Source organism: Mercenaria mercenaria, chromosome 2 (assembly GCF_021730395.1).
Source record: "Mercenaria mercenaria strain notata chromosome 2, MADL_Memer_1, whole genome shotgun sequence".
Lineage (NCBI taxonomy): Eukaryota > Metazoa > Mollusca > Bivalvia > Venerida > Veneridae > Mercenaria > Mercenaria mercenaria.
This window is the reverse complement of record NC_069362.1, coordinates 7147335-7174253: the sequence shown is the minus strand read 5'-3', so window position 1 is coordinate 7174253 and position 26919 is coordinate 7147335. Positions and strand designations below refer to the sequence as shown.

The following is a 26919-nucleotide window of genomic DNA, read 5'->3' as shown; positions in this document are numbered from 1 at the left end:
CCAATAACAAAAGGTGTGATAGTCTTTTTGTCATGATCAAATAGCCAGTAATTAACGGCAATTAACGTGTCACCTCGTGTCAATTATGTTGTTCACAGTTTGATCTCGGTTAAAGATAATTCTCGATCTTTAATTAGTATCATAATTTTTGTGATTTATTAACATTTCTTTCATCAAAATACTTTTAAATTTATATGAAATTAATTTTGTTTGAAAGAAAAATAAACCATTCGATCTTTTACGGAACGTAACGGCAATCTTAGATTTTAGCGGTGACAGTAAGCGCGGGGAGTAGTTTCCCTTTACCAAAATGGCGAACATCGGTAACAAACTTGTTTTGAAGTTGGAAAATTGTCTATACCTGTGTATTATGCACACCCACGATTCGGGGGTGTTCCCGGGGGTCAAAAAACTGTGCATTATACATGGGTATCTACGGTACATAAGGAATCATGAAATAACCTTAGAGATAGACTTTGAAAGATTCTCTGAAAAAAATACAGGAACAGGCTATAGGCAATTTCAAAATTTACAATATAATGGATATGTGTAAAGAATTTTATAGGGGAATATGCAATATTTAACAATATTTCTATTCAGAAGGAGCTTAATGAAACATTAGAGCTTATGGAAAATTCATGAAAACTTGAAAACAAACAACAAAGCTTTTAGAGTTTAAATTTTAGCAGCCATTTTGGACACAATGACAACATCATTATTCCTTATATTGGCATCAGCAAGTACAATATTATGAATTAAATGTCGAATTTACATTGAACGTAACATACACTATTACATGCATATTAAGATTGATAAATTATGACCTACCATGCATATATAGTAATGCCAATATAAGTATAGAACAATGACATCGCAGCACCCAAAATGGCTGCCATTTCATAACATGGATCATGTTCAAACAGCTATTTCCTTCTTGTCTGCAGTCTATTTTCAACAATTTTGTCAATCTGAGTTTTTAAATGTTGTTCAATATTGCATTGCAGACAGTGGTACAAAAAAAGTATACACAACGTGAATCAAGTGAGAAAGAAGACAACACGAGTCTTACATGAAGCAGGGGGAGATTATTCCACGGTAACACTCTTTGCTAGGTTTCTTGGGCAGTCAACCTATAAATATAACCATAAAACCATCAGTGGTACGTCCTATTAACATTATTTTGTCTTATTTATTAATTAATGTGTATAGCATGCAAATTGAGAAAATTAATAAATTTTAAAGCAGTTTTCGAGTAAATGTGTATAAAGTGATATTAATAGAACAAATGAAATAAATGTTTTTCTTTCAATTGATGAAATATAGACAACTATATTATTTCTAGAGAAACTATGAACTTGAATTGTTGTCTTCAGTAATTTTGCTCATTAGTGTTAATTCAATTAATATCTGTGAGTTTCCAGGAATAGAAGCACTAAACCATAGTCCATGAATTTTCTTCAGTGTGTAGTAATTCAAATGATATTATTGTGAAATAGTTATGTAAATTGCTTGAAAAATGTTAACAAAAGGGAGACTGTAGGCTTCTTATCAAGTATATGTGTGTATTTTTTTAAAAACATTAGGGCAATAATGGCCCTATATCACTCACCCGAGTTTCACAGTTGACTTAAACAATTTTGGTAGAGGGATTTGTTTGTTTGTTTGTTTTGGGTTTAACGCCGTTTTTGAACAGTATTTCAGTCATGTAACGGCGGGCAGTTAACCTAACCGGTGTTCCTGGATTCTGTACCAGTACAAACCTGTTCTCCGCAAGTGACCGCCAACTTCCCCACATGAAACAGAGGTGGAGGACTAATGATTTCAGACACAATGTCGTTTATCAAATAGTCACGGAGAACATACGCCCCGCCCGAGGATCGAACTCGCGACCCCGCGATCCGTAGACCAACGCTCTTACCTACTGAGCTAAGCGGGCGGGCTAGAGGGATTTCTGAGGAATCATTTTAAAATCGGGCTAACAGTTTCAGACAAGACTTTCAAAGTGTTCCATAGAGCTACACAAGGTAGAAAGGCACACTGCTGTAAAATAACTTAGAAATTGGGCAACAATTTCTGAGGAGAAGGTTTTTAACGTTTCCATAATTATAGTGTTATACAGAAAAAAAACCCTGCCTCCTTACTGCCATGTTTTTCAACAATTCAACATGGCTTGAGAAGGCAATTGGTAGACAGTCAACCAAAAAAACATATCACAGACACGAAAATTCAATGATCCTAAAAAGCTCACCATGAGCACTTCATGCTCAGGTGAGCTAAAAGTGAGTATCATAATTTAAATGTGCAAAACACCTTGGCATTGTATTGCTATATTTGGGAATATATAGACTAGACATGTAGTACACTTAACAAACTCTTTCAAAAAAACTTTCTCAAATCTAATCTATCAAATTTCACTATAACGAAAAATATGTTGTTAATAACATTACTAAATTTCAACAAATGTAAGTAATGCAATGATATCAATTTATTCATTTCATGACTTCAACCCCATTTTTGAGTCACAGAACTACACATAAATGTTGCTACAAGGCAGATAAAGCAAGACAGAAACAAAATTTCTTCTTTATTTAGAAAATTAAATTTATAAGCTTGATCTTACCCACTTCAGATTTGATCTCATTCAATTTATAAGCAAGACTTGACAACAATGTCATATTAAATATGCAAAATAGACAATCAATTAATGACCATGAAAATGAATGAAATTATATTATTACATTAAACAATTTTCTTGAAATTTTAATTAAGAAGTAATATACAGAAAACCCATGCTTGCATATATCGAAACAATACAAAGAGGTTATACGCCTGCGGAATAATTTCACAAGGGCATAGCCTGAGTGAATTAAAATGCAGTTTATAAGGAATTATATTGTCGCGATGTATTAAATCATGATTCTGCTCTATTTAACTTCGATCCTAATGTCTTTTATGTAAGCATGTAGATGAAACATGGAAAGCACTAGTTCATGGTGCATGTACAGCACCAAATGTAGTAGGTCGATATGACATCAACGCTTAACTGCATTTTAAGAGTGTTAAAATACAAGAAGTAACACATCCTTTTGGATAACTTTGGAGTGCATAGACCTTTAGTGAGTTAATTCAGTGTATCTAACAGTACTGTGTGTGTGAAGTAAGTGTAACACAATTCTATGGAACCATTTCAATTTTGAGTATCTTTTATATTAAATTGTAAATCAATTGTGGTAGCCTTCTTCCCTGGAAGCTGTATTATGGCAGCAAACAATGCTGACATGATGTTAATAATGCAATGCTTTAACCGAAAAATGCATGGATTTTTCACATCAGAATATATTATTAACAACATATTTTTTAAATGTAAATGAAATTTCAAAAATGTATTAATCAAAATATAAGAATATTTCCAAAATACTGAAATTGGTAGTGTTAGAAAATTTGTTGGTGTACTTTGTTCATATTTTCATATACTTAATTGGAGATGCATATATGGTATGTATATGTAATAATTACATAGAAAAGTTTTTATTACTAATTTATTAATGGTCTTAAAAACAAAATTAAATAGAATCTGCACAGTTGCAAAACATCTCTCCCATATCCAAAAGAAAAAACAACACTTCAACAAGTCGAGAAAAACAACAAGAGGACCATGATGGTCCTGAATCGCTCACCTCTTCCCACATGACTCAGTTTTGAGTATGACATCGTTTTTTCTATTATTTGACATAGTGACCTAGTTTTTGAGCTCATGTGACCCAGTTTTGAACTTGACCTAGATATTATCAAGATAAAAATTCTGACCAATTTTCATGAAGATCCATTGAAAAATATGGTCTCTAGAGAGGTCACAAGGTTTTTCTATTATTTGACCTATTGACCTAGTTTTCGAAGGTACGTGACCCTGTTTTTAACTTTAACTAGATATCATCAAGGTGAACAATCTCACTAATTTTCATGAAGATCCATTGAAAAATATGGCCTCTAGAGAGGTCAAAAGATTTTTCTAATTTTAGACCTACTGACCTAGTTTTTGACTGCAGTTGACCAAGTTTCAAACTTGACTAGATATCATCAAGATGAACATTCAGACCAACTTTCATACAGAATCCATGAAAAGTATGGCCTCTAGAGAGGTCACAAGGTTTTTTTATTATTTGACCTACTGACCTAGTTTTTCAGGGCACATGACCCAGTTTCAAACTTGATCTAGATATCATCAAGGTGAACATTCTGACCAATTTTCATGAAGATCCATTCAAGGGTATGGCCTCTAGAGAGGTCACAAGGTTTTTCTATCTCAACACCTGCTGACCTAGTTTTTGATCGCAGTTGACACAGTTTCAAACTTGACCTATATATCATCAAGATAAACATTCAGACCAACTTTCATACAGATCCCATGAAAAATATGGCCTCTAGAGAGGTCACAACGTTTTTTCATTATTTGACCTACTGACCTACTTTTTGAGGGCACGTGACCCAGTTTCGAACTTAACCTAGATATCATCAAGATGAACATTCTGACCAATTTTTATGGAGATCCATTCACAAGTATGGCCTCTAGAGAGGTCACAAGGTTTTTCTATTTTTAGACCTACTGACCTAGTTTTGACCGCACATGACCCTGTTTTGAACTTGACCTAGATATCATCAAGATGAACATTCAGACCAACTTTCATACAGATCCCATGAAAAATATGGCCTTTAGAGAGGTCACAAGGTTTTTCTATTATTTGACCTACTGACCTAGTTTTTGAGGGCACGTGACCCACTTTCGAACTTGACCTAGATATCATCAAGATAAACATTCAGACCAACTTTCATACAGATCCCATGAAAAATATGGCCTCTAGAGAGGTCACAAGGTTTTTCTATTATTTGACCTATTGACCTAGTTTTTGATGGCATGTGACCCACTTTCGAACTTGACCTAGATATCATCAAGGTGAACATTCTGACAAATTTTCATGAAGATCTCATGAAATATATGGCCTCTAGAGAGGTCACAAGGTTTTTCTATTTTTAGACCTATTGACCTAGTTTTTGACCGCACTTGACCCAGTTTCAAACTTGACCTAGATATCATCAAGATGAACATTCAGACCAATTTTCATACAGATCCCATGAAAAATATGGCCTTTAGAGAGGTCACAAGGTTTTTCTATTATTTGACCTACTGACCTAGTTTTTGACAGCACGCGACCCACTTTCAAACTTGACCTAGATATCATCAAGGTGAACATTCTGACCAATTTGCATGAAGATCTTGTGAAATATATGGCCTCTAGAGAGGTCACAAGGTTTTTCTGTTTTTAGACCTACTGACCTAGTTTTTGAAGGCACGTGACCCAGTTTCGAACTTGACCTAGATATCATCAAGGTGAACATTCTGACCAATTTTCATGAAGATCTCTTGAAATATATGGCCTCTAGAGAGGTCACAAGGTTTTTCTATTTTTAGACCTACTGACCTAGTTTTTTATGGCACGTGACCCAGTTTCGAACTTGACCTAGATATCATCAAGATGAACATTCTTACCAACTTTCATAAAGATCCCACGAAAAATGTGACCTCTAGAGTGGTCACAAGCAAAAGTTTACGGACGGACGCACGCACGCACGCACGGACGGACAGACGACGGACGCTGCATGATCACAAAAGCTCACCTTGTCACTATGTGACAGGTGAGCTAAAAATACATCTACAATCCAAAGAGGCAGAGACACCTGCAAACCCGAAACGATAAAAATGATAAAAATTACCAGAAAAACATCTAGACTGATATTTAAAATGATAGCACAATAATTATTTATTTTCTTCTAGTAAGAATCAGTGTCAAAATGATCAATCTTCTGCATGAATATTCTCTCAACATCTTTTTTATAATTCAACATGAAAGATTATCTATCAATGTGATAACTACATTAGGCAATCAATAAAATTTTGTTTGTTTCTCTTGACAACCCAACTAAACCAGTCACCCGGAATGTAAGAAATTTTTAGTAAAGGTTGTGTGCTCTACGCAAACAACTATGTGCTCTTCACATACTCCAAAGTTCCACATAAAGTCATTAAACATTATATTCATACATGTAATACATACAATTCTAATCCTATGTATAAAAAAATCCTATGTCTAATATTTTCTGGCAACATAATCAGAATGTTTTTTTTGACCTAAGAATGCATTTTTGGATAAAGTAGCAACCCTAAGCTTAGAACAAAAGCAGCTTCAAAGGATGTGTGTTGAAAAAATATTAATAATTGTAAGCTCTAGAACATATTATTAAGCAAGCTTTTCAAACCGTTAAAATTTGTTTTTATAATCAATGCAGAACTTAATTACTGCATCCAAAATTAAAAGGGAATTTTAATCTGTCCAACATAAAACTAGTATCCAAATACTGTCTCTACAAAATGTTTTCTTGTTTGGGCCAAAAGCAAAGTTTTAGACCTGGAAAGATATTTTTAGATATAATTAAGACCAATCTGTTAAAATCTCTCAAGAAATTTAACAATAGCAATTTGTTCAGTTTTAAAGTCTAGTAATTCATATTCTTTTGCTCCTTCAAATAACCTTGATCCATGGTAACAGAAAGTCTCAAAACTACAGTTCAATCTTGAAATCGATTTATGGTGAGATTCTGCATTGTCAAGTTATAAATCTCACTTTTGAAACCAGTCTCGAAAAGCTGCACTGCCATTGGTCAATTCAAAGTTTTGCACCCATAATCAACCAATCAGATGCTGAAGATGAGAAACTCACCTTTTAAAACTTTGTGTCCTAAATTAAGAATCAGTATTTATCAACTTACCTGTTTCTCTAGCTACATTTTTTCGAGACAATTTACTTAAAAGTAAGTCTTACATCATATCCTCTGAGAACGGCTATATGAAAAGACAGTAGCTGCATGGGGATCACAGTAAGTATTCCTTGTAGACAATCTACTGTATGCGGGACCCCAATGCATTTATCCCCATATTTTTCCGTCTCTTCATCCTTCGAATTACAAACTAGAATTGGGCGCCCCTAGAAATAAGAGTAATGTACAGGAAACAGGTAGAGAATGGGGATAGAAACTAGCTAGCAGAACTGGGATGTCTTCTTGAAGCACTATAAGCAATAAAATCTAGCTGTAGCTTGGCGATAATCCTTGTAGAATTTAGACCTCTGCTACCTGCTGAATTCTGAAAACAAGTGACTAACACCTACACTTAAACTGAAACATGTGTATGCATACTGGTGAGTTACCTCAGACTGGACAAGACTTTGTGAAACAAGAAAAGCCTGCGGCTGAAAGCTAAATGTAAAGCCCAAGAAGAAAATCTTTGTTATCTATTAATAAAAAGGGAAATCTAAACAAGAGAAATAAGATAAAATGAATCTATTTCACTAAAATTACAAAATAAGCATTTTCAAAAAAAGTTTTTGGCAATGAATAAAAAAGAGGGCCAACATGGCCCAAAGTTGCTCACCTGAAACTGACTATATGTATGACACACTGAACCATGAATGGTAACAACTGTGTTTAGCAAAATGCTTTTTTTTTAATTTGTTCTGGCTGTCCCTAAAATCAGTCAAGCAAATAGCACCTTACAAAGATGCTACATGATCAAGAGCAAAAGCTGATTAAAACTTTTTCAATTGTAACTTCTGTACAAGCATTCGAGGGCTCAGCGCAAGACTATTCTAACTTGATATTTTACAGAAAATGGTTATTTCACATTTTCTCTTGTAAAATCTGGAATTACATAATTCTGTGAATTATTGCAGTTATATTCCAAGATTTTTTAATTTTTTTTCAAATACAAAAAATATATTCTATTTCCAGTTATAAATTACTTTGTGCAAAACTATTCTAACTCAAGTTAGAATAGTCTTGCGCTGAGCCCTCGCATTGTACAGATCAAGTTTTGTAAAAATCCATCAAGCGCTTCATGAGAAGAAGTTGTTTAAATGTTTTTTTCTTGCCCTTAAAGTCACTTAAAAATGTTTTTTTTTCTTTATATTTTTAACTCTAGTTGCTCCTAAAATCAGTCAAGCGGAGTAATTTGAATAAATCTGAAAGAGGACCTAAAAAGGATGTTACAGACCAAGTTTGGCGATGATCCATGAAAAAGTTCATAAGGAGATGTTGTTTAAATGTTGTTTTTTTTTCTATTCTAAGATCTAACAGCCCTTATAATCTGTCAAGGGGAACCATATGAAAAAATATTGGAGAGGATCTTCTAAAGATGCTACAGACAATGTTTGGTGATGATCCATCTAGCCATTCATGTGAAGAAGTTGTTTAAAGGTTTTCCATTTTGCCCTCATTTCAACAAAATTGAGAAAGAACCTTGCCATGATGCTAAAGACCAAATTTAGAGTAATTCTGACCAGCAGTTTCCAAGAAGAAAATGTTTCAGTAAAAATGTTGATGACTGATTTCATTTGCCTGACCATCCATCTATTCTAATAGCTAACCCTGAACCCCAGGTTCAAGTGAGCTAAAAATGGATTTTTGCCTGAAGAAATTTTTGCTACTTTTCTTTAAGTGAAAACCTTAAAAATCTTAAAATGTTCATTCAAAATGCTTTTAAATAAATGAAGCCATATTAAAGAATACATTGTTTACATGTAATAGCAGGTAATTTATCCTTCCTATAATTCTAATGGTGGATAAAGGTACAAGCATGCAGTGATGTTAGTAAGGCATTAGTCACTCTGTGTAATATAGTTATCCCAAAAATTCCTAGATATGTGCAAATAAACATCAAATTTACTCAAAATTGTAAATGAATGTCTGTCAATGTAATAATGTTCACTGAAATTCTCCAGTAAATGTTCCTTTTCCTAAATCTTAAATATGTTTTCTGTGTATCCATTACAAAATCTATTCCCACCCCCTCTATCAAATGCCCTCCCTTTCACAACTTACTAAAAACAAAGTTAATTGTGTTAAAACCACAATGTTCCAAAAAATTAACTTCTAAACCAAACCTTAAAAAAAATTGTAACAGCAAAATAATACTTTTTAAAAGAACTTGTATTTCTAACTGATTCTAGCTAAAGTGTAGAATAACATAGGTTATGATCAGAATGTAAAGAAGCAGCCTATGATAATATATAATGTAACATTGTCGAACATTCAACACTTTTGACAAAATTTACCAACAAATTTCTTAATGTGTATTTTTCCGTAGAAGCTCTACACCTCAGTCAAGTTGCTTTGATATTTATCTGCACATAATAAATACTAGCAAAGTTTCTATGGTAGTACAAAACACTACTGGTAGTATACTGTTCCAGCTCTGAGATTATATAGCCCAGCCTACACCGCAAGGCTCATTATTTTAGAGATCTTACATCACACTTTCGGAGAGTGGCAATATGTAACGATAGAAGTTGCATCGGAATCACAGTTAGTATGCCCTGAAGGCAGTCGATTGTATGTGGCACAGATACAAATGTGTTGGCATGCGCTTGTGTCTCCTTATCATCGTCATTACCGATTACTATCGGCTGACCCTAAAATGTAATTACAGATTACTACCTGAAGTTTTCTAAACTGTAATGGAATATTAAAACTGTCTGTCCCAGGACAGTGATTACAGAACACATTGTACCTAAAAAGTAATTACTGATACAAGGTACCTAAAATGTAATTACAGATTACTATCTATAGTTCCAAACTGTAATGGAATATCTAAATTTTGCCTGTCCTAGAAGAGTGATTACAGACCCATTGTACCTAAAATATAATTCGTGATACAAGGTACATGTATCTAAATTTCAGTTAGACATACGTTGTAACTCATTAAATTAAATTACAAGTACATCACATGTAATTACAGATAAATTGCACCTTAAATGTAATTACTGTAAAACAGCACCTAAAATGTAATTACAGATACCCTGTACTATTATATATATATACACTATTCCTAAAAAGTAAAGGTACATTAACATGGTCTTTCCCAGTAATTACAAAGCATTTGTTTCTGAATGTAATTACAGATTTCTATCTGAAGTTCTTAAAATATAAAGGAATATTAGTATTCTCTGTCCAAGAACAGTAATTATAGATCAGTTATTCTTAAAATGTACTACCAGATTATAATCTGAGGTACTTAAATTGTCACGGCATATAAACATTTCATCCATTAGAAGTCGAGATTTCCCAAAATGTACAGGATATATTGGAATTATTATCCTTAATATGTAGCAGTAAGTGTATGCTAATATTTATCAATTTTATATCAAATATTAATTCATATGTTAGTTGATAGCTTATACAAAAAGTTTGTTTTCAAACTCAATTTTTGTAACTAACATAATTTAATGATTTTACGTGTAAACACAAGTTCTGAATTTTGCTACTCCACACTTTACAAACAGAAACAAGAGCTCGTAGAACACAAAATGCCCCCCTTGACCCATTCAGTAACTGCACAAGGAACAAAAATTATTTGGTCACTGTGTACTGGACATTTGATGTACTGACCTTAAATCAATAATTATGGGTCATTTACTAGTCATAGGTGACCTCTGTATCAAATGTGATCTAAAACAAAAGCATTCTCTAGTTATTTGGCAAAAAAACAAAAAAAAAGTTCTACTGTTCTGTGTCAATGTGACCTTGACTTTGACCTACAGACCTCAAAGTCAATAGGGGTTATCTGCTGGTTATGATCAACCTCCCTATCAAGTTTTATGATCCCAGGCCAAGCGTTCTCAAGTTATTGTCCAGAAATGGTTTAACTGTTCTGAGTCAATGTGACCTTGACCTTTGACATGCTGACCTCAAAATCAATAAGGTTTATCTGCTGGTCATGATCAACCTCCATATCAAGTTTGGTATCCTAGGCCAAAGTGTTCTCAAGTTATCGTCCGGAAACCGTTTAATTGTTCCTAGACACTGTGACCTTGACCTTTGACCTATGACCTCAAAATCAACTGGGACATCTGCTGGTCATGGCCAACACCCCTATCAAATTTCATGATCCTAGGCCCAAGCTTTCTTGAGTTATCATCCGGAAACCATTTAACTGTTCTGGGTCATTGTGACCTTGACTTCTGACATACTGACTTCAAAATCAATAGGGATCATCTACTGGTAATGACCAACCTCCCCGTCAACTTTCTTGATCCTAGACCTTAGCGTTCTTGTGTTGTCATCTGGAAACCGTTTAACTGTTCCTGGTCACTGTGACCTATACCTTTGACCAAGCAACCTCAAAATCAACTGGGGTCATCTGCTGGTCATGACCAACATTCCTATCAACTTTCATGATCCTAGGCCAAAGCGTTCTTGAGTTATCATCCAGAAACCGTTTAACTGTTCCTGGTCACTGTGACCTTGACATTTGACCTACTGATCTCAAATCAATAGGGGTCATCTGCTGGTCATGACCAACCTCCCTATCAACTTTCATGATCCTATGCCCAAGCTTTCTTGAATTATCATCCGGAAACTGTTTAACTGTTCCTGGTCACTGTGACCTTGACCTTTGACCTACTGATGTCAAAATCAATCAGGGTCATCTGCTTGTCATGACCAACCTCCCCATCAACTTTCATGATCCTAGACCCAAACGTTCTTGAGTCATCATCCAAAAACCGACAGGTCTACATACCAACTGACAGACAGACATACCGACATCTGCAAAACAATATACCCCTCCTTCTTCGAAGGGGGGCATAATAACATTAGGTTCAATTATATGTACATGCATGAAATCTCAACCTCTGTTTCAGAAATTTGTGCTGTACTTGTAAATTTGTTACATAAGTGATCACATATAATTTGTGAAACGGCTTAAAGAATAAAATATCCATCTGATGTGTTGCTGAATTAAACACTGGAGGCAACAAACACATTAACTAAAGGCTGCTTTTGAAAAAGTGCAGGTCTCCCCATACCGCTTCATTTAACTAATATGTAAAATATGGTCAAAGCACAATGGCTGACCTTGACCTATAACTGACAAGATAAAACATCATTACAGTTATATTTGTATCTAGTAAAACAAAATTTGTTAAAGGAGAAAAAAAGATGCACAACAAGCATAGAGTACTGCCTATCTTTGACCTTGCTGAATGATGCAGACTTTGAACTGACATGGACTAAACTTGTTTTCTGCAAGTTGTCTCTTTCAGCATTTTGAAAGACTTGGGGATGGCTTTCATACAGAATTAACTTTATGTCAGGCTTAACGTCTGTTCCTAGCCATCTAAAAATTATTTCATAAGTTAAAAAGATATGGACTGGACACAATTTTCTGATGAACTGACAGACAAATGACAAGTCCAAACATACTATATCCTCTCAGATTTTGGGGAGACATATTAGTATTCATTCTCATGCAACGACAACAACAGTATTCATAAGTTTTGAGAAGCTGAATGCATTATGGGGTATTGCATGGAACATTACATGCTTTTGGTCATAGGGTGTTGTATGAAACTAAGTCATTCATTTCTCAAGGCATTCAGGAGTATAAGTTGGACCAAGCTATTCCAGACTTCATCTACTGAATAACTGCCCCAGTCTTGGTTTTTTAATAACAGTATGTCTCGTATTTCTCTTTGCTTCTTTGCAGCAGTTCCAATTGATTAGCCATTAAAGAGGGTTTTTCCAGATATACATAAGACTGGTTCTACAACTTCCCTCCCATTATGTGCAATTTAGTATACTTGGTATCATTACAACCAGTAACATGACAGCTAGCAGCTGTACTTGCTAAAACAGTATGACATTACAAAGATAACAAGGAGCTGCGTTCAATAAACGCTTGATGCCCCCGGTGGCATCCTTGTCGATACAAAGCAACCCAAGTCCAAAACGAGGTCAAGGTCAAACTGAGGTCAGGTGATGTTTGAAGATGAGGAATGGTCACAGGTTTCATCTGTATTAGTATCAATTTATTCTTGTAAGCGGTATTAATGCTAGACGAAACGGTCCCATTTGGTTAACCAAGAGATGGCCCATATAAAGCAACCTAAGTCCAAAATGAGGTCAAGGTCAAGGTCAAACTGAGGTCAGGTTATGTTTGAAGATAAGGAATGGTCACAGGTTACATCTGTATTAGTATCAATTCATTCTTGTAAGCGGTATTGATGCTAGACGAAACGGTCCCATTTGGTTAACCAAGAGATGGCCTATATAAAGCAACCTAAGTCCAAAATGAGGTCAAGGTCAAACTGAGGTCAGGTGATGTTTGAAGATGAGGAATGTTCACAGGTTATATCTGCATTAGTATCAAGTCATTCTAGTAAGGGGTATTGACGCTAGATGAAACGGTCCCATTTGGTTAACCTCGTACGGATGGACGAACGGACGTTCCTACATATGGATACTTATGTGGCTACTCTTTTGTTCTCTCTATTGTTCTTTTAGAGACGTAAGAGAAAAATAGCAACATAAAAGCCTTACGGAATGAATGACATCAAAGAAAAAGTACACTTACCTATTGTTCCTATAGCCACCTAAGTATGCAAATGTGAGCTCAGACGGACGGACAGACAGGATGATCACTATATGCCTCCCGCATCAGTAGATGCCGGGGGCATAAAAATTTTGACTTATATAATAACCATAATAACATACTAGTGGCCAAGTTGATGTTTTAATGTCTTCAATGTAACCTTTGATCGCACAAAAATTTTATGTCTGAATTACTATAGAAAACAAGAGTTTCAAATGATCTCTTTTGAAAGACAGCTCCTCAATCATCAATCGAAATAATGTTAGGAGCTATATCCTATAAACAGACCCTTTTCATTCCTAGATAAATAAATGACAACAACAGCTGTCTTTAACGTAGCCCACTTGACTATTAAATTTTGACAACTTCTATGTGAAACAAGAGACAAAATTTGCCAAGACTTACATAACTGAATGTTAATAAACTTATGTGAGATTTAATAATTATAGTGTCAGTCTTTAAGATAAATATAGTGAAATTGAGAAGCTTTCCAGAATACTTTAACCAGCACTATGGAAATATTTGATCCCAGTGACCTTGACCTTTTGGGACACCTGACCCTAAACTATCAGTTGTCTGCCCCTTACCAAAACAAATCCTTATGTAAAGTCTGATTATTCTACGGGCAGTAGTGACTAAGATATTATGAAACTGAAAGGCTTGCCATAAGACTTAACCTGTACCTATACAACATTTGATCCCAGTGACCTTGACCTTTAGTATACCTGACCCTAAACAATATGTGAAGAAGATATGGAAACTTAAACCTGAATGCAATGACACGGCTGTTGTTGATGTTTGGGCTCCTCATTCTTTGAATATTTGCATTAATGATACAAATTTGTGATGTCTTTGTTGGCTAGTTTTGAAGTTACAATATCAGTCTATGTATTTTGTGGAACAATGAACAATGAACAATATGTCACCAAATCCATACCAGCAGAGCTTTTACAAGATGTAATTGAACTGTCTGTTAAAGTTCATATTGATTAATCACAGATACAGTCAAACCTGTGAACAAAGACCACTCTTCAGAACAAGCAAAAGTGGTCTTTGTTCACAGGTGATCTTTATTCGGGGGGAAGGGTCACTTCTCAGTTAGCCATTATCATGCTGATAAAAAGTATTTTTACAGCTTCTTTCTTTCTTTATGTTCTATGTATTAATTCAGCCGGTGCGAACTTGCAAATTTTCAATCAAGCAGTTATTATTATCTTTGCTATAATGCGAAAGTCATGAAAATTCAGCGGATTTCAAATATTTTCATGCCGGAACAGTCCAGCTTGGTCGTTATTGGGGGCAAATATGACCCTTGGGAATGAATTAGGCCGGTCGCTGGTCGCTGCTGCCAGGTGGTCGCTATTCACGGCCTTTTTATGAGCATTTTTCTACAGGGTGACCAGAGACAGGACGTTGTCGACAGGTGGTCGCTATTCATTGGTGGTCGCTAGCACAAGTTTAACTGTATATGTGATGTAAAGATAAAAATAAAAGAACTTATGGTACAGATTTTTCAGCGGGTTAGGTCTGGAACAGCTTGGTAACACATGTTTTTATGTGTAATAACATCTGTAGAATCCTCAGGGATTGGTTACAGTAAGACCTTGAGGATTTCTGTAGATGATACAACAAAATACAAACAGGCAGTAAGGTTATTCTAGCATAAACCATTTAAATTAGAAAACCTGTTTTTTTCCCCAGTTTTTCTTAATCAAACTTGAACTTTTGTCACATTTCTGTCAGTATTTGTTTCAATTATGCGTGCCAGGGCCAAAATCAATATTTTTGTGTTGGAAGTGAAATTATGCTTATTTAACCTGGTTACTTTCAAGATAATTTTTGATTGTTTTCTTTGCTTTTCCCAGGTATATGACAAAGATTTTCAGTATCAGGCCAAAAAGATAGTTTGCCATCCATTGTTTATGTAAACGCTTGCAACTCACAAAACTAAAATGGTGTTTTAACAGCAAGTGAGTGTGAGAATTTCTCTGTTCACACATGTTTACATCTTCATTAAATCACCCTCAGAAACTGAATAAAACTGTAGTTTTATGCTAGAATAACTGTGTAGATTGTAAATTTAATTAACCTTTAGCTGGTGGCAAGTGGTTTTGCCTTTGCGGCCAGTGCAGACATGATCAGCCTGCACAGGCTGATCATGGTAGGCACTGTTCGCTATTAAGTCAGTAAATTTTCAATAAACATCCCTTTGAATAATAAGTGGAACTGCCCAAATTGAATGATGGACCAGTCCATTTTAGAAATTTAGCAGGGTAAAAGTTAATCAAGCAAGGTGAATAACAATAATCATGCTTCAGCGTTACACAAGATCTTTTGTGGGACAGGCAAAATATCTCTTAATCTAGGATCAATATAATAAATAAATAAGCCGCATCATGAGAAAACCAACATAGTGCATTTGCGACAAACACGGATCCAGACTAGCCTGCGCATCTGCACAGTCTGGTCAGGATTCATACTGTTTGCAAACAGTTTCTCTAAATACAATAGTCTTTGAAAGCGAACAGCATGGATCCTGACCAGACTGCGCAGATGTGCAGGCTGGTCTGGATCCATGCTGTTCACAAATGCACTATGTCGGTTTTCTCAAGGCACGGCTCAATTTTCATTTTCAATAAGTTCATGGTTAAAATGTGAAACCTGAAAGAAAACTTTCTGCTCATTTATATGGTCATAAGTGCCACAATAAAGTCAATAATTAGTTTCAATAGAATAATTTAGTGTGTAAAAAAACAGCATTAACATTTTTATATAAAACATTTCAACAAACCGGTATGTAAAAAACAGTTTCTGAATTCTATGTAGGTAAAACACTCTTTATTCAAATTTCATGACTACTGATCCTTTTAAAGGAAATTTGAAAATAATAATTATTGCACTAAGTAACATCAATGACTGACACAAGAAATGATTTTGTAGTAATACTGTAGCATTAATCTCCAAACATTCTTAAAAAGGACACAAGTACTAAGATTTGAATAAGGAGTATTGTATTCAAACAATTTATTGAACATATGTGAATCAAGTAAGAATTGAGTACTATTACTAATGTCTGACTTAACAATAGCTTCAAAATTACTTTCTTCCTTTCAACATTTAGTTCAGGTCAAAACTGCACTATGAGCTAAGTGACAATTCCGTCTGAATTTGCCAAGATTCCCTAAAATAAGAAATACCTATAAAAAAAACTATGATTAACCAGCAGGAACCTGTAAAAAATACATTTCAAGAACAAAACCAACTGTTGTCTGAAAAAAAAAGAAAGATACCATATATATTAAAATTGAAAAAAACCAGCTCTTATGTGTGTACACACCACTTCATATTTGTATATAAAATTTGAAATTCTGAAATACTTTTGTATTTGTTTTTTATTAACAGTGATAATATATAATTGATGGCAGAAAATTTCACTGCTTCTGTAGAAACAATCATATTCAACAGACATAAATATATGGACTGCAGGGTCAAGAAAGATATAAAGTTAAATTGACAGCTGTCATCAGTTTTAATTATATACTGGAACTAAATTTCATAGATTAAAGCAACAGCAAAATTGACAAAAACTAGTCCCACTCAAATAATAATGAATTTATCCATCTATTATCTCATTACTGAATGTTCAAATATAAATTTGTTCTAAATGTTTCTGTACTTACATGTCTGGCCTTCACTTGCTGTAAAGCATTCATACATTTCTGAAATATAAACATTAGAAATATATAACACAAAAAGAACAATTAACCATTCCTTTACCAATGTGACTTTGAACTGGTAAATGACTTTAAACTATCACAAAATAAACAGAACAGTTAGAGATTTGACTGCACTGACATGAAGAAGCAGTTAGCCTTTTTTTGTACTGCCATGACAAAAATTTCACAGTCCTACACTGACTTTACTTGTAAGACAGTATGCAAAAATTTAAATCTTTAAAACAACATTTGGACATTATCTTACATGTCCCCTGATCACCTTTCTGCTGCTGCACATGCAGAATGTTTAAGAAGAACTAGGTAAATGAAATTTTTTTTAGATTATATTGAAGTTTTAAAGACTTTTTTGTTGTTGTTGTTGTTGTTGCAATGTCACACTAACACTACTATAAGTCATATAACTTGATGGTGGAGGAAGACCCCAGGTGCCTCTCTGTGCATTATTTAATAATGGGCAACACCCCGGCAGAACCAAAAGACTTCAAGGGATGCAGAAATTACTGATGATATACACAACAGACACTATCTTGCTTTATAATACCTGGCCAGAAGTCAATTTATCTTATATGAAATAAATATAACAAGCTTACAGAGTAGACCTTGTCCCTTGTAACCACCATCATAACTGGCATAGCTTTATCCACTAACGCCAACGGTCCATGCTTCAGTTCACCCGCTAAAATACCTTCAGAGTGCATGTAGGTCAGCTCCTTGATTTTCTGTGAATGTATTTTATATCTCATATTTATCACAAACAGCGATTTTCTGTAAAATTTATCAATATTCTGTAAATATGTTTCATAAGCATATTTGGTATAGAATTTAATAATCTATCAAAATATAGGATGTTTGTTTGTATCTTGGTAACATCAAAATTTATCACAAGTTTGACATTGTGGGAGTGAAATAAAGCAGTTACATTTTGTTGTTATACTAGTGTAATAAAGCTCAGATGCTGACATCATTTTAAATATAGGAGACTTTGGTTGAATATACCTTGTCTATAATATGTAAAGAAAAGAAGAAATATTGATATTTTAGCAGGAAAAGATAACATGTGACAAGAAGAATATTACATTTGCACCTTTCAACACTGAATTTATAAAAAAAAATTAAATAGAATATTCTAAGTAAGACAAGATCTAGTGCTCTTGAGAAAAAATACTTTGATTTTACATGAAAAACAAGTAAATTTTCTTTTATATTCATGTTTCAATATGTTTGCTGAAAAAACATATAACGAAAGCAAAACAAATTTGAAGCAAAACAAACAAGAAAGCCAAACAATAACTTTGTTTTAAGCCAAATCAACGTAATAAAATTGTTTCTTGCATAGGAAGAAACTTAAATAAGAACCATTCACAATCATATGAACCAAACATTTTAGGAAGGTATACAAGACAACTTACCAAAGCTCCTTCAAGGCATGTGGCGAAGTTGTATCCCCTGCCCATCACAAGCAGTGACTTCTGGGTGTAGAGTTCTTGAGCCAACTTGTGTATTTGTTCATCTAGCTGCAACACTTCTTTAATTTGTTCTGGAATGTTCCAAAAGTTACATGTAGTTAGCATTTATTTAAAATAGACTGATTTGCCTCTAAACTTTACAATAAGATACAAATTAGTTTGACACATCATGAAAAACTACTGTTAAATCTTTTAATTAAGTGGGAATGAGATTTTATGGTTCTGGCAAGAAAGGCTATTTCAAAGTGTTACGAATTCAGAGATTTCAAATTTTGAATATAAAAAGAATGAGTTTTTTTATTAATTGGGATTTAATTTCTCGGTTTGACACAACCAAATAATCCACAAAAAATTTGTAACCCCTCCCCCTTCAAATAAATATTTATGATTTCACAGTGTAATACTTGATCTCAAATTTTATGCATGTTTTGTTGAACATGACCCTGACTTTGTACACTAACAATGTAAGGAGTGACTTGGCTTATTTAGCAAGTTATTTTAGGCAGACTTTTTTCTTTCAATCACAGTGATCAAGTATGATATGTAAAGAACTCTTATTATGTCCTGGTCACAACAAGTAAAATGAATTTTCAATTTCTTATTATTACATTCATGCAGGTGTAAATGACAGAATGAAATAAGTGCTATTAATCTTTCAAAGTGTCAGTCTCCAAAAGTTTACATATTAAAATCAAGAATATGATGCTATTCTCTACATCCCTTTGCAAGACTTGAAAGAAATAATTTATTTTTCACAACAGAGCACTAATCTTTACAATCTTTTACATAAAATCCCAGTGCTGAAAAGCAATAAAGTGGTTGATTATCGAGTAAACAGCACTTCTCCAAGTGTAGAAGGCCAAGGATATCCTGGCAGTAAATAATAGAGTTATTATATTAACAGTACATAGATCTGCAATGTCTATAATTCTAAGCAAACAAGTGAATGAAGTATTGCCATGCAATACAAAGTCCCCTACTGGAAGGCACCTAATTTTCTCTACTGCAGTATAACATAATGAACTGATATCTGTCAATGATGTATAAACAATATTGTACTATATATACAATATAATATAACAAAGCACTTGGATTAAAATTTGCATATATAAAAACGTACAGTTGTTTTCATTTGGATTTTTTTTGGTCGATTATACAAAAAATTATCATAAAAGTTATTTATAGTAACAACAAAGTGAAATAAACCCTAAGAAAAAAAAAAAAAAAAAATCTATAAAATTTAAGTCCACAAGAAACTCTTTACCAGGTAGAGATAGATCAAAATACACCTAAAATTTGGATGTACCGTGCATGTTGTACCACAGAAAAGTGGTCTCAATTTTTCCCTACGGCCAGTAATAAAAAAGTTACAATATAATCTATTTATAGTAACAACAAAGGGACATAATTCTAAAAAAAGTGTGCCTCATAGTGGTGAACATTTCTACCAAGTTACATCAAAATCCCTCCATGCATGAAGAAGAAATGCTCCGGACAAACTCATTCTTGAATTTGACCTTTAACCTCTAAGTATGACCTTGACCTTAGACCTAGGGACCTGGTTCTGGCGTGTGACAATTCGTCTGATGGTGGTGAACATTTGTGCCAAGTTACATTACAATCCCTCAATGCATAAAGAAGAAATGCTCCAGACAAAGTCATTCTTGAATTTGACCTTTGACCTCTAAGTATGACCTTGACCTTAGACCTAGAGCCGGGGCTTTGCGCACAACATGTTGTCTCATCCAGGGAAATGTTTGTGCCAACTGATATTTAAATCCTGTTTTGCATGACAAAGTTATAGACCGGACAGGAAAAAAATCTTATTGACCTTTGATCTCAAAGTGTGACCTTGACCTTTAAGCTAGGGTTCTGGGTGTTGCGCATGACACATTGTCTCATCATGGGGAACATTTATGCCAAGTAATATTGTAATCCTTTGATGGATGACAAAGTTCTGGACCGGACAGGAAAAAAACCCTATTGACCTTTGGCCTCCAATTGTTACCTTGACCTTTGAGCTAGGGGTCCGGGTTTTGCGCATGACATGTTGCCTCATAATGGGGAACATTTGTGCCAAGTAAAATCAAAATCCCTTCATGGATGACAAAGTTATAGACCGGACAGGAAACAGACTCTGTTCATGCCATGTTAACATTTGACTGCTAAGTGTGACCTTGACCTTTGAGCTAGGGGTCTGAAAGTTGTGCACGACACATCGTCTTATTATGAGGTACAATTATGCCAACTGATATTAAAATCCCTTCATAGATGGGAGAGTTATGGACCGGACAGGAAAAAAGCCCTGTTGACCTTTGACCTCAAATTGTGACCTTGACCTTTGAGCTAGGGGTGCGGGTTTTCCGCACGACACATCGCCTCATCATGGGGAACATTTTTGCCAAGTAAAATTAAAATCCCTTCATGGATGAAAGAGTTATGGACCGGACACGAAACAGACCCTGTTCATGCCATGTTAACATTTGACTGCTAAGTGTGACCTTGACCTTTGAGCTAGGGGTCTGAAAGTTGTGCATGACACATCATCTTATTATGAGGTACAATTGTGCCATGTGATATTAAAATCCCTTCATGGATGGGAGAGTTATGGACCGGACAGGAAAAAAGCCCTGTTGACCTTTGACCTCCAATTGTGACCTTGACCTTTAAGCTAGGGGTCCGGGTTTTGTGCAAGACACATCGTCTCATCATGGGGAACTTTTGTGCCAAGTAATATTAAAATCCCTTCATGGATAAAAGAGTTATGGACCGGACACGAAATTGCGGACGGACGGAATGACAGAATGACGGAATGACAGAAAAGCGCATTCCTATAGTCCCCGAAACTGGTTTTCAACCAGTAGGGGACTAATAAGGCTAAAACTTGTTTAAAATGGTGAACTTTTTGATGCATGGAACATCAAGACACCATCATTATTTCTTAACTTCATCCACTCAATATTTTTTCATATCCCATGGGTGTTGAATACAAGGTTTTGCATTCATTTGTAAAATACAGACTGTAATTCTGACAGAAAATTAGTAGGTATATGATAAAACCATACATTTTAGCTCAAGCAAAGACAAGCTACATGTGCACATTGTGACATCATAATTATGATGCCATAAAATATATTCTCTCAGTTTCCCACTCTTTACTCTCCTGAAAAACCAGGCATGTAAGAAAATTTTAAACTGACATACCAGGTAAATGTTTGAGACCCTGAATGATTTCTTTCCTTCGTTCCTGCATTGAGATCCTGTCATCACACATCATAAGGCCAAACATCACCAAGGATATAAACTGACTAGTGTAAGCCTGAAATAAATCAAAGACATTTTCATCTACTCATGTGAAAGCATCACTGGAATGTTTTTACTAATGGCAATAAATAGTACCTTGAAACTTTTCTGTCTTTGAACTTCATGGTTTTGACCAAAATGACCTATCTCTGTTTACATTGGTTTGTGCATTTGTATTTTAAAGAGGAAATAAATAAGAACTTGTTCCTCAGATTTTGATATCATGACTTAAGGCAGTGTTAAACAATTAGTCCCTTACCACAATCATAATTTAAAAGTATTTAGCAGGGGAAGTTTGCAAAAAATAAAAAGCCAGATTTTCCTGTTTTGCAATACTAAAAACCCCGCAATAACAGTTACAAGAAAATAAAATATTAACATCCTGTTATATCTTTATGTAGATTTATAGATATTGGGCATGCTTGATTCCTTGTCTGGTGCAGTTTCAGCATGCACCCAACAGAAAGAACACTAAATCAAGTTCAGTGGTGTAACATTCAGAGTATGTTCTCTTTGCACCTTTTTTCATTTTATACTTATTTACTAAAACTGTTCAGACATGGTTATATTTTATTAGCCCACTGAGACGATTCCGCACCTTTTACTTTTGCTACTCTTGACAAATTTTTTAAAAAGCAGAACATTGTCCCAAATTCACTTGCTTCATGGAAGAGGAACTTTAATCTTGGATTTTGTTCCAAACACCAAATCAAGCATGCCCACTGCTCTTACCTTTGTACTAGCCACACCAATTTCTGGTCCTGCGTTGATGTGTACACCACAGTGTGAGCCTCTACAGATGCTGCTACCAACTGTATTTGTTATACCAACAATAAGTGCTCCACGTGACTTGCAGTAGTTTAAGGCCATTAAAGTATCAGCAGTTTCACCTAAAGTTATAACAAGAGTCTTGAAGTTAGTAACTAAATTACTCAAGATCTGGTAAAATTCACAATGAATTTATTTTTGGTTATTAAGTTTGTATCACGAAAAAGGCATGCTTTAAGCAGTGGAGATATTGTGCAACTTCAGGGGTGCTAACTCAGCAAAAGAACAAGTATATATTTCTCCATGCAAAGCTAATAATCTTCTTATAACAAATAATGTTCTTCAGCAAGAATAAAATTGAATATATCACTGTTAATGAACTTTTTAATGCAATAACATGCATGTATAATCTTAAAATGGACCAACGACAAAGCTGCACTGCTGTCCAGTATCTGTTCCATACTCATGGTCCCTGTTCAATGTTAATAAACTCTATACAGACTAAATAAAGGTCATGCTGTTATAAGACAGAGGTATAAGAAATTAGATCAAGAACAACCTCCATCTCGCACTTCAATACAATGATGAGAACCCTCAGTACCATTACACAGTCGGACCTGAATTAACCCTTAGCCTGCTAATTTTCTATAATGGACTAAATACCATTTATTATTCAAAGGGGTGTTCACTGAAAATTTACTGACTGAATAGCGAACAGTGCAGACCATGATCAGACTGCACGGATGTGCAGGCTGATCTTGGTCTGCACTGGTCGCAAAGGCAGGAGTACTTGACGCTTGCAGGCTAAAGGTAAAGCAGCCAGCCAAGGGTCCAACATTGTCTCGCTGCTCAAAGCAGGTGGCTGCTTAAGTCATGTTGAAATGAAAACAAAGTGGGAAGTCAACTGACTGACTGTTTAAGGCAAGTGGCTGCTAAATACAGATGGCCACTAAGGTAGACTCCGCTGTATCTAGGCAAAAGGTGGTTTTTTTCCCTTTATAGAGAGGTATTTGCTTCTGATGTTGTAAGCAACGATTATTTAACAAAATATATAACTACTGTTTACCTGACTGACTTATAAAGAAGCAGACGTCATCTCTGAATACAGGTGTACTTCTGTCAAGGAAGTCACTGGCCAGCTCAACCATGACTGGTAACTCTGTCAGCTCTTCCATCAACTGTCTTGTCTATAAAAAGTATAGAAAAGGTGTTTTATAAACATATATTTTTCTTCTTTTCTTTGGCCTAAAATACATTGAAACCTTAAGTCATATGGTTTTATTTCAACTTTTATAGTAATTAAACACCCCTGTTGCCCCTGAGCATTATCTAAGGCACAGACATGCACCTCATTAGAACACTCCTGTTGCCTATCTGAGCATTATTCCAAACACAAGTATGCATCTCATTAGAATACTCCTGTTGCCCAAAAGAACATTATTCTAGACACAGATGTACACCTCACTAGAACACCCTTCAGAAACTAAGCTGTACATCTTACTCACAATAAAATAATTGAATAAAATCTGTAAGAAGATCCTTTGGAAGCATAGAACGCAACCCAGCAAAATAATAGCAGACTCAGTTTGACTGAGTCTGTTCATGACAGGTAATGGAAAGTGCAACACCCCTCATGCCCCCTAGCACTGGCTTAAGCAGAACTGAATTACAAATGTAATTAATGGACTCCATGATCCCAAGGCATGACTCAAACTAACTTAACAGACAAGTGATTCAAATTAAGTGACCTCATCCACTCAGTTAATGTCCTGTCTCATTTGAACATTTTTACAGTACAAAAGAAAATATTGCCCATTTTTTGGCTGTTTTTTTCATTAGTTGTTTAAATAGCCTAATTATTTATGTCTTTGCCACACAAACTTCTCTTACACACATAAAGAAAATTTCTGTAAGATTTATTTTAACATGAGCAATGAACATGACGGAGGAAGTCTTTGGGTTCCATTACAGAATTACGGAAAAAAAACGAAATCAAACTCACTGCTATTGCACTGTGGTAACTCGTTCCACAAGCTATGAACAGAAGCCTGCGGCATCGTTTTATTTCATTCATAAATTCTTTGATTCCTCCTAAAGTGACAGTGTTTTCCTCGAAGTTGACCCGACCTCTCATCGTGTTGACCACAGATTCTGGCTGTTCAAAGATTTCTTTCTGCATGAATGAGCTATAGTTACCTATAAAATAGCAAATGATGTGACATCAGTTTATGTCTACAAATTTTATTATTTGAGCAGCACCATGAGAAAACCGTGCATTTGCGACCAGCATGGATCCAGACCAGCCTGCGCTTCTGCGCAGTCTGGTCAGGACCCATGCTGTCCACATTCAAAGCCTATTGCAATTAGAGAAATAGTTAGTGAACAGCATGGATCCTGACCAGACTGCGCAGATGCACAGGCTGGTCTGGATCCATGCTGGTCGCAAATGCACTATGTTGGTTTTTCCATGGTGTGGCTCATTTCTAAGAGGAAATTTTCCAAATTATTTCTTGTGTTTCAATTCCATTTCTATAACAACAATAAATATCAGAGAAATCACAGTAACTGTACATGATCTTTTAAACATGCTGACTGAACTAGGTACATGTATATGCTATGTACACTACCAGGGGAAATAATCATCCTGCTATTAAACTTATCAGGGGCTGAAAAAGACAAAGAACCTCACTATACCCTTTTCAAGATAAACAAGTAAAGCAAATTACTTTTAGTTGTTAAATTTTCCATTGGGTTTAACATTATGCAGACACAATTATAGGTGATATGGTGACTTTTCAGCTTTTGATTGTGAGGGAAGACCCGAGCTGCCCCACTGGGCATTATTTCATCATGGGCAGGTACATGGGTAGAACCATCGGCCTTCCAGAAGCCAGCTGGATGGCTTTCATACATGTTTAATTCTACGCCACAAGTTAGACTCCAACTAACATTGGTGATGGACAAATGATCTAATGTCAATAACCTTAACCACTCAGCCACGGAGGTCTCTTAAGCAGAAATTGCATAAACATCTTGTTTTTCAATCTGTCCAAACTATAAGTTTTAAGCGCACCTTTCATGATTTCTTGCAGTTCCATTTTAAGCGTGATCACCTCTCTGACATTAGACTCATCGAGCTGGTTACGTTTGATCCTGTGAAGTGTCAGACTGCCCTTTGACACGGCAGCAACATCATCATCTTCCAGAAAGATGACCTGGTTTGTGTGCTCAATAATAGCGCTGAAACATGGACACAATTACATGGATCAATTAACAGGATTTTTTTTAATATTCAGTTTCTTAGAAAACTAGCTTGTAGTTTGCCTCTGATCATTATAAATCATCAGTTAAGTGTAAAAAACAGAGAAATGCATTCACATTTAAGAAGAACTTATCCAGTTTTTGCACCGAGTTGATGAATTATATATTTGAGATAAACATCTCAAGGACATAATAGATCAAAAGAAATGACAACATTTCAAAAGGAATTACAACACATCAATAATACAAGTACAACGCAACGTAACTATATACATGTACATCAGCTGTTTTCTTAATAAAAAAGCACTTAACAAAATAAGGCTTGAAGCTGCGTCAACACATTTTGCTATATTTAATACTGTTTTTCTTATTTCTAAGTGATATGAACTTATGAATATAAGGCTATAAAATATTTCTTATACATCTGTTTCCTATAGACATAAATAATGGACAGGAATATATAAGATGACATTCATATTCTATGAGGGTTGATCCAGAAGTCATGTCACTGGAGACATAAAATTTTAAACTAGAAGATGCTTTTGTAAAAAAGCGCATGTCTCCCCCACTGCATAGTCGTAAATGCAAGAAGTCAATAGGGGAGAAGAGCGAAAGTCAAAGAGACACTGATGGTTGGCTACAATAGGGATCACCTATTTGGCATGTCCAATCATCCCACTAAGTTTCAACATTCTGGGCCTAGTGGTTCTCAATTTATGAACTGGATACGGTTTTCCATGTTCGGGCTGCTGTGACCTTGACCTTTGATCAAGTGAAATCAAAATCATTTGGGGTCATTTACTCAGCATGTCCAATTATCCTATTAAGTTTCAACATTCTGGGTCAAGTGGCTCTCAAGTTATTGATTGGAAAGAGTTTTCTATGTTCAGTCCCCTGTGACCTTAAC

The 26919-nt window shown here is 35.0% G+C and overlaps 1 protein-coding gene across 8 annotated transcripts in view; it reads right to left on the bottom strand.

The window, feature by feature from the left end:
• Nucleotides 1-26919, bottom strand: part of LOC123563102 (glutamine--fructose-6-phosphate aminotransferase [isomerizing] 2-like) — an 88588-nt gene that overhangs the window by 9824 nt on the left and 51845 nt on the right. For 6 of the 8 annotated variants that reach the window (XM_045355693.2, XM_045355686.2, XM_045355691.2 and 3 more), the window contains 10 exons: nucleotides 25825-25991; nucleotides 24754-24947; nucleotides 23818-23938; nucleotides 22716-22873; nucleotides 21885-21999; nucleotides 18624-18751; nucleotides 17805-17933; nucleotides 17158-17196; nucleotides 9357-9518; nucleotides 1070-1130 (listed from right to left, as the gene is read on the bottom strand). In XM_045355693.2, coding sequence (XP_045211628.1) covers nucleotides 1086-1130; nucleotides 9357-9518; nucleotides 17158-17196; nucleotides 17805-17933; nucleotides 18624-18751; nucleotides 21885-21999; nucleotides 22716-22873; nucleotides 23818-23938; nucleotides 24754-24947; nucleotides 25825-25991 — 1258 coding nt within the window. In that variant the 3' untranslated portion in view covers nucleotides 1070-1085. Of the gene's footprint in view, nucleotides 1-1069; nucleotides 1131-6875; nucleotides 7038-9356; nucleotides 9519-17157; nucleotides 17197-17804; nucleotides 17934-18623; nucleotides 18752-21884; nucleotides 22000-22715; nucleotides 22874-23817; nucleotides 23939-24753; nucleotides 24948-25824; nucleotides 25992-26919 lie in introns of all 8 variants that reach the window. The other 2 variants (XM_053528952.1, XM_045355688.2) reach the window with 2 other exon arrangements.